The sequence below is a fragment of the Diorhabda sublineata genome, chromosome 11 (genome assembly GCF_026230105.1).
Source record: "Diorhabda sublineata isolate icDioSubl1.1 chromosome 11, icDioSubl1.1, whole genome shotgun sequence".
Classification (NCBI taxonomy): domain Eukaryota; kingdom Metazoa; phylum Arthropoda; class Insecta; order Coleoptera; family Chrysomelidae; genus Diorhabda; species Diorhabda sublineata.
In genome coordinates this window covers 17,673,034-17,681,513 of record NC_079484.1, presented here as the reverse complement: position 1 = coordinate 17,681,513, position 8,480 = coordinate 17,673,034, and the positions used below count along the sequence as shown (strand labels likewise).

The 8,480-nt window shown below is 33.8% G+C and overlaps 1 protein-coding gene across 1 annotated transcript; it reads left to right on the top strand.

Moving 5' to 3' along the window:
- Nucleotides 1-1,458: 1,458 nt before the first annotated feature.
- Nucleotides 1,459-2,715, top strand: LOC130450058 (uncharacterized). The gene has a single exon (XM_056788216.1). It carries the CDS (start codon nucleotides 1,459-1,461, stop codon nucleotides 2,713-2,715), a length of 1,257 nt encoding a protein of 418 aa, XP_056644194.1.
- Nucleotides 2,716-8,480: the final 5,765 nt, after the last annotated feature.

Sequence of the window (8,480 nt, the reverse complement as noted above, 5' to 3'; positions counted from 1 at the left end):
TCCAAAGACGGTCCTCGATGACAAGAATGCGCAGTGGTTAATTTAGATGTCTCTAAGAATAGTGGGAGTCATTGGGAGGCTTACAGAAAGATAAACAACGATGTAGAGTATTTTGATTCATTTGGTAATTTGAAGCCGCCGAAAGAAGTTGTTGAATATCTGGGAGGAAAGAGTGCGAGAATTTTCTACAACAATACCCAATATCAAAACTACAATCAAATAAATTGCGGACATTTGTGTTTGAAATTTCTACAGCAACAATGACGAGCGTAGAACTATTACTACAACATATCTACCATGGAAAAACGTTGAATAGTTTTACTGCCGAAGAACTAAAGCACTTTCCCATTGAACATCTAATAGAGTGTGTAAGACCTTGGGAATTGTTGGATATGTGGCATAAACTTCCCAATGAATATCGAGGAAATTTTGAACTACAAATACGACTACCTTGTTTCATCCATTACAACCGACCTGATTGGACAACACATTGTGATGGTCCTCCGAGTTCTCAAGCCACTTGTTTTCTTTGTAACAATAAATAGAATAAACAAGTAGTATTATTTAAATTCAAACATCACCCGAATTCCATTAGTCACCATGTCACAGTTGCTGAGAGTAAACAGCATCAATCATGAATTTACCTTTCAACCTACTACGCCTATTGTGCTCGATCCGAATAATGATTACTAAATAGCTTTGCGATCTTTTCATTCTTATCACAGTATACTAAACATTGAAAATTGTAAGTTTTACTACTACGATACCAAGGGCAAGCTTCAAAGTTTTGATTTTCCCACAGGATGTTACGAAATTGCCGATCTTGAAGCGTTTATACGAGATAAATTGGGTGTGGACAATTCAACTAGACCAGAGGGTATATTTTCACTAAAACCCAATCACAATACGTTGAAATGTGAAATTTCCAGTAAATACAAAATTTCATTCAAAGAAGATAATAGTCTTGGGAGAATTTTGGGTTTTTCACCGAAAATACTCGACGCAAACAAAATACACTCGTCAGATCTCCCCGTCAAAATCATTAAAGTATCTAGTATTCGCTTCGATTGTAACATTACCACTGGAGCCTTCGATGCAAACAGACCTGCTCATACTATATACGAATTCGTCATACAAGTGGATCCAGGATATTCCATAGACGAAATTCCTCATAATTTGCTCTATTTACCTGTTATACCACAACGTGAAATAACCAATATCACCGTCATCGCTTTAGACCAAGACGGTCAGCCTGTAAACTTTCGTGGAGAACTAAGTACGTTGGTGTTGGAGCTTAGAGCGCGCGAAGCAAATGGGACTAATAATAAATCATAAAAGACAGTCTACAGAGCATTCAACTTCATTAGATAAGCTACCATCAAAGCTTAAGCAACTCACGTTCGCAAACAAATTGGTTCTGCAATCGTTGGGTTTTAAATTGAAAAAAAAATGACAACAATGTATGGAAAACGTCAACGCCAAAACGACAACATGCCTCCAATGTTTGATATCTACCGTAAGCCGATGTTTGACGATTCAATTCGAAAGGCTGAATACAGAACCTATGCTCCATTTATAAAGTCATTCAATTGCAGTGACATTGTGGAGTTTAGCATTAATCAAGTTGATTCGTTCTTTGCAATGAGCGAAACTTTGTTGTGCATTAAAGGTTCGCTTGAAATACACGGAGCTGGTGACGTAAAATTAGCAAATAATGTTGGAGCCTTTCTATTCGATTCATGTACGTACAGTGAAAGTGCCAGGGAAATGGAAACAGTTCGGGACCCTGGAATAGTGAGTGCCGTACGTGCTATGACTTGTTATAACCAAGAAGATTCCAATCATATGGCTATAGCCGGCTGGAATTACCCGAAAAATCCTATTCTGAATGTTAGCGACAAGTCCTTCAACCTTCAAATACCTCTCAAACATATTTTCAGCATTTTCAACGATTATTCAATGATTACATGTGGGCGTCAAACAATACGACTAGTTCGGACACGAAATGATAATGATTGCTTATATATTACTGAAAAGAATGTCTCTGGAACGCTCTCCACTACAACAGCTAAAATAAACATTACAAGCGTTGAGCTAAAAGTTAAACATATCTTTCCTAATGACGACATAAAATTAAATCTCATGAAATCCATTCAAAAAGATCAACCTATAGTTATTCCATTTAGGAAGTGGGAGTTACACGAATTACCCTCAATTACCAAAGGAGCAAGACATGAAGTTTGGGCTGTCAAGACATCCACTTCAGTTGAAAGACCTCGTTTTGTTATTGTTTTCTTTCAAACCGGCAAACGTAACTTGAGTACAGCTGACCCGACTTTATTTGACGATACCGACGTACAAAGTATAAGACTGTCACTTAATGGTGATTATTGGCCCAATGAAAGAATGCAATTGGATTTCGCTAAAAATGATTACAATGAAGCCTATTTTAACTATACTGAATTCTATCCCAACTACGCAAACTCCACACAGAAGCGCCCCCTGCTGGATTATTCTTCTTTCAAGAAACCAGCATTGTTTGTTATCGATTGTTCAAAACAGGAGGAAAGCATGAAGGCATCCACAGTCGATGTGAAACTTGACATTGAAGCAAACATAGGTTTCCCCGAAAATACCAAAGTCTATTGCATCATAATTCACGATTGTGTAATGGAATACTTCCCCCTCACCGAAATTGTTAAAAGCTTGAACTAGATGTTGTGTGAGTTAATGTTCGAGCAGACGTCAACATGAGAGTAGCTTTTGTAGACATTCAAGGTTTTGTCGTAGACGGTCTTTTCGTTGCCAAAGAGCTCACCATAGAAATTGGCTTCAAAAGTTCACATTACATATTTTTACCACCGCAACCGTTTTCTACATTAAGTAACGAGGACAAAAAGACCACATCATACTTGGAAAGAAATGTGCATGGCATTCGATACTCTTCAGGAGATGTAGAATATTCTAAAGTAAATGAAATATTAGAAAGCAAGTTATTGTATGCCGCAGACTACATTTACGTTCGAGGACAACAAAAAGTCGAGTTTCTGCAAAAGGAATGTCACATTTTCGGTATTTTTCCACATATTATTGACGTTTGCAAATTTGATGGTACACCCTGTGAAACTGGAAACTTTGCTCAAGATCCAAACCCCTGTCACGCATCTGGACTATTTTCATGTACTGAAAGAAATGTACAACGTCTCCGTCACTGGTTTTTAAATACTGTATTACCATTATAAATAAAGTTTTTTTTAAAATATGGGTTTTAATGAAACACTCTGTATATTCATCAACTTTTATATTACATGAAGATTGGAATTTTCGTTTTATAATTTTCAAAATAATTTTTAAAATTAAAACAAATACAGCCACTAATATTACACATGACATAGCAAAAACAGAATTAATTTCATTTTTTATATCCCCTTCTGTTCTGTTGAACATGGTGTAGGTTAAATACGTCTTAACGGATAAGTAGTTTGCGGCAGTCTACGGGCCAACTGATGGACCTCTTCAGGCACCCCCCAGTGAAGACTGCTCCACGTCACTTTCTTATCAAATAAACTAAGATTCTGCATTTGTTTCATAACCTCACTTTTATCTCCATAGAAAGCAATATCTTTCTTTAATTCACCAATGCTATTAATAAACTCTTCAATTCGACGTCTGTACTCTTCTGAAGACATATTACGAAAGAGAACATTCTCATACGTAGACACGTATGATGATCGTTTGACGCAGCACTTGACGTTTGACTTAACGACTTGACGTTTGACGTAACGACGTGACGTTTGACGTAACGATGTGACGTTTGACGCAACGACAAGAGAGATACATTTCATGAATATTGTTTTACTGCTATTACATAAAGATATATTGGAAACTAACAAAAAAACACAAGAATTTTAAAAATAATTTTATTATAATTTTATTATAAGAAAACATAAGACAATATTCTACATTTATGAGAGAGAGAGAGAGAGATACATTCCATGAATATTGTTTTTACTGCATAGCGGCCTCAAAAGTATCAATGTCACTGTCTATATCAGAATCATCAAAACGATTATTTCTAGGCATCTCATGTGAATTATTAATACAGGACTCATGTGATTTTATCATGAATAAGACTTTGTTAAAACAACTCTGACACCAATAGGACATTTCTTGATATACACATTCAACAATTTCGTCATCATCAAATACTTCATGACAGTGATCATAATTGACAAAAATGTTCTTTTTTAAATATTTATGGGCCGTTCTAAATACAAAATAACATGATTTACAAACATTTATACGATATTGTGGAAGCCAATATCCACTAGACCATACGCAGTAAGTAGATTCTTCAAACATATCTCCCCAATTTGTTTGGATTACTCTCAGCCTCTTTTATCATCGCATTCCATTTGTAAACAGGAAATTTTTTCACAATTTCCGAGGAAGAGGGGATTGCTCTGCGAAATCGGCTGCTGACTTTATCGTTTCACAAATTTTTATGATTCATAATTCCATTAATGTTGAGGAGTTCATTATCTACAAGAGAGTAAGTCTGGAATACTATAATGACCCCACGGCAGCGTATCATAACTATTGGTAATCAAATATCTTTTATCGTCATGAGGACTTAGCGCAATTTTTGTCTGTTCTATGCTATATACGTTATGAGCATATGACCTAATACAGCGTTGAGTAATATTTTTTCTTTGAAATCATTTAAACAGTTTACATAATCTTCAAAATTTATTTTGTTTTTTACTACATTATATCGAACTCCTTTTGCCTTTTTTACTATTGCACCTGATTGAACTTTAAAAGAATACATTTTAGACCTCAAGCCTGCAAAATGAGTCATAATTTGGCCTTTGTTTTCATCTTTCATAACTCCCAGAACTTTTTTATTTACCTGTGGAATATTATAGTTATTATTGATGGGGTAATCTGAAGTATCGAATTTTGTTAAATCAGTTTTTAGCACCTCCTCATATGCATCATCACAGATGAGCTCATACACAAAACTGTCTGTGTCCATGTACATTAATTTACATCTATCAATACCCAATTTCGGAATCATGTAATCATAATGGAATTGATACATACACAGCTTCGACAAATCCAAAACTGTCATACCAACATAAAGAGGCTTATTGAAAACCAATTCTGATTTAGTGAGTTCTACTGCAATTAGGTTTTCATTAAAAACTGTTCGACTATGAAACCTAACACTAGATATCAAATTTTTGGCGCCGTATCGACCATTCCAGGTTTTAACAAGTTTTACAATTCGGTGCTTCCGTATATTTTCCATCGTCTTTCCAAACACAGCATTATTTGCCAATTTATATAAATTTTTCTCAAAGTCATTGGTAGCTGCAGCCCTCAATCGAGTATTTAGTTCGATATAGGGCCGCAGCCATGCAGATTGATTGAATTTCAGAATTTTATGTATATTTTTAATTTTCAATCCGTTGGTTAACATTTGTTTTAAATTACGATAGTGAACTGTGTATTCTTTTTTACAATAAAGCGTTGTCATTAATTTGGAATAATTTGAGCCTACAGGCTTGCGGTGTTCGGGAGCAAATGGAAAATCTTTGTGAAGATCATGTAATTCATGTGGATACTCCAAGTCTACTTGTAATATATATCCTACGGAAGAATTATCTGCCACAGACATAACATCAAAATTTTCATTATCTAACCATTCAAATCCTCCGTATGGTAACGGTTGACACATAGCCCACCCGTATAAATTATTGACGTCCAGGTAGAGTAAGTACTTTGAGGGTTTTGTAGAATCATATTCAGACATGTACTTATTGTTAGCATTCGATAATCTACTGCAACAAACCGAAATTCCTCCTCGAATTGCTTTCTCGATAAACATGATCATGTCTACGTCATGCAATAACTCTAATTTACATCCTACATATTTCAACATACAGTCCCAAGTATATCCAGGCATTGTATAGTACCATGCAGGGTCTAAACCATAAGTAATTGAACATTTTCTTCGAAATTGTTCGAAAACATCTGATAAAAGTAAAACATCGGTCTTTAAGTACAGATCAGAATACTGACCCAAATTTTCAATATCAAATGATTTCCACACTGCATGAGCATGAGAATACTTCTCAATACTGATGTTTTTATCCTCCAATTTATTATAAAATGCCTCTATTGGTGGTAGTTCACAAGTATTTAATTTTTCCCAACTATCTATAAAATCGTAACAGAAAACCCCTTTTTTGGCTATTAATTTAAATTGTTCGACACTTAAATTACTAAATTCTCTTTTGGAAATTTTTAAATCATTATCATTCAATGTAGCAGCCAATTCTTCCAAGGAAGCACCCAAAAACCTCAGTGAATCTATGAATCGAAATTTTATATTTGTATCTGAATCGTTAAGTGTAAATGAAATGTATTTTTCTTTATTTATGGGGAGTAAACTGATGTTTCCTCTTTTACTTAATTCCGAAATGATGAAATGGCTATCGTAGTTACTTAAGTTATGGAAAACTGTAGGTACAACAAACAGTTTTTTGAAATTTAAATTGCATGCTTGATGTGCAAAATTTCTAAACTTCCCCGTAAAATGATCGTGATCTCTAACAATAATATCTGTAGAGGAAAAATCCTTTTCACATATGTGACACATTGTTGCCACACGTAAATCTGGTTTTTCTTCCATAGGTGTAATAGTTTTAATTTCTGATTTAATACTTTCAGCTAAATTCGATAATTCATTTGCAAACCAATCTATGCAATCTCTACCTCTGTAGCTCTTGAAAAAACTCAAGTCTTCGTTGTAGCTACATTTTACATAGTAACCAGCACTATATGCTATATGTTTTTGATATCTATTTGTCTTATTATGAAGCTGTGTTTTATCTGTAAATTGTTCTAGCATGCACTCAAAGTCGGCATAAACTACAAAAGGCGTAGTTTGTTTATATATATAATTTCTAAAACTAACAGATTCATATTTTGGAAAAGACATTTTATAATTATTTAATTCAGAGCATAATTTCAAGTGGGCATTCAATTTACTTTCACTACTGAAATAATTTATGCAGCGATTGCAAATAAATTTTTTATATGTAGTTTCACTTAACTGACTATTAATTAAACGTGACAAATCTTTGATCCAGCAGTAGTGATATGTGATTTCTGAATTGTCATTATCTATAGGAGGTGCTTCATAATCGTTTAGCTTTGGAAAATATGTATTTTGAATTAATAAAAGATTTACATGTTTCTCGTGTATTGATTTAGCAAGTCTTACTGGATATACTTTGTAAAATGGTTTTTTATTATTTATTTCAATTAAATCCAAGGCATAGACATTGACGGAAATGTTATTAGATTTTTCAAACTTTGAAATTTGATGCAGGGCCATCGGAGCTTCCAAGTCTTGTGTATTCAAGACTGTGCTATAATATGGATATGAGGAAGTGAGTTCTTTATGATTTTTGGCTGGGTACAAAGCACTAACAATTGACCAATAAAAACATGCTTGGTCAGAATTTTTAATGTTTATGCACCCTCGCTTTTTTTGAATAGGTTCTGGAAGTTTAATATAAGATGAGCCGTTTCCAATTTCAAATTGATTGAAATTTACTTCTAAAGAAATAATTTTACTTAATGCAAAACCAGAGTCCCTCTCTTGAAATTCTGATAATTTAAAATTAATTTTATCTTTGACGTTCTCGAAAAACCATCGCTCCATATCGGTCGATACATCGATAATAGAATTTTTAGTCTTAAAATAATGGAAACTAGAAATTTCATTTTCACCAGATTTTTTAATGAACTCTCCACAAAAACAAACATAAACTTTAACAACAGAATATTTTTTCCTAAAAATTTCCCTTATTTTATTTTTAAAAATTATTTGACAATCATTTAAAAATTACGTTAAGTCCTTATGATATAAATTTACTATAAGTCCGGTTTTAATTATTCTTGTAAATGCAGAAGCTACATTTTCCCATTTAACCCTATTTTTCAGTATATTATACAGCCCCATACCTATATTCCTATTTGAAATAAGTTGTTTGAAATGTCCTATGTATGTTTGTAATTTCCTAATTGTACCTACATGCAGTCCTCCTTTTTTAATTGTCAAATTACATACTTTAATTTGTTTTTTCAATCGATTCAACCAAACTTCCACATCTCTATCCGTTATCTTATCAAACAATATTTTTCTGACATTTTTAATGACTTGCAGTAAATTTTCAGATTTTTTTACAATATTCATGGTACTCACCTCTCTCTCTCTCTCTCTCTCTCTCTCTCTCTCTCTCTTTGTGTGTCTTAGGCACGTCTATAGTTCCTCAATTTCAAATGACGCTAGCCGTTGATTTTTTCCAACATCCACTAATCCCTTGAATATAATTCCGTATTTTTCCTTTTCAAAGTCTTCAATGACTGGTTTGTAGACACTTGTGACTCTTTGCGGTAAAAAC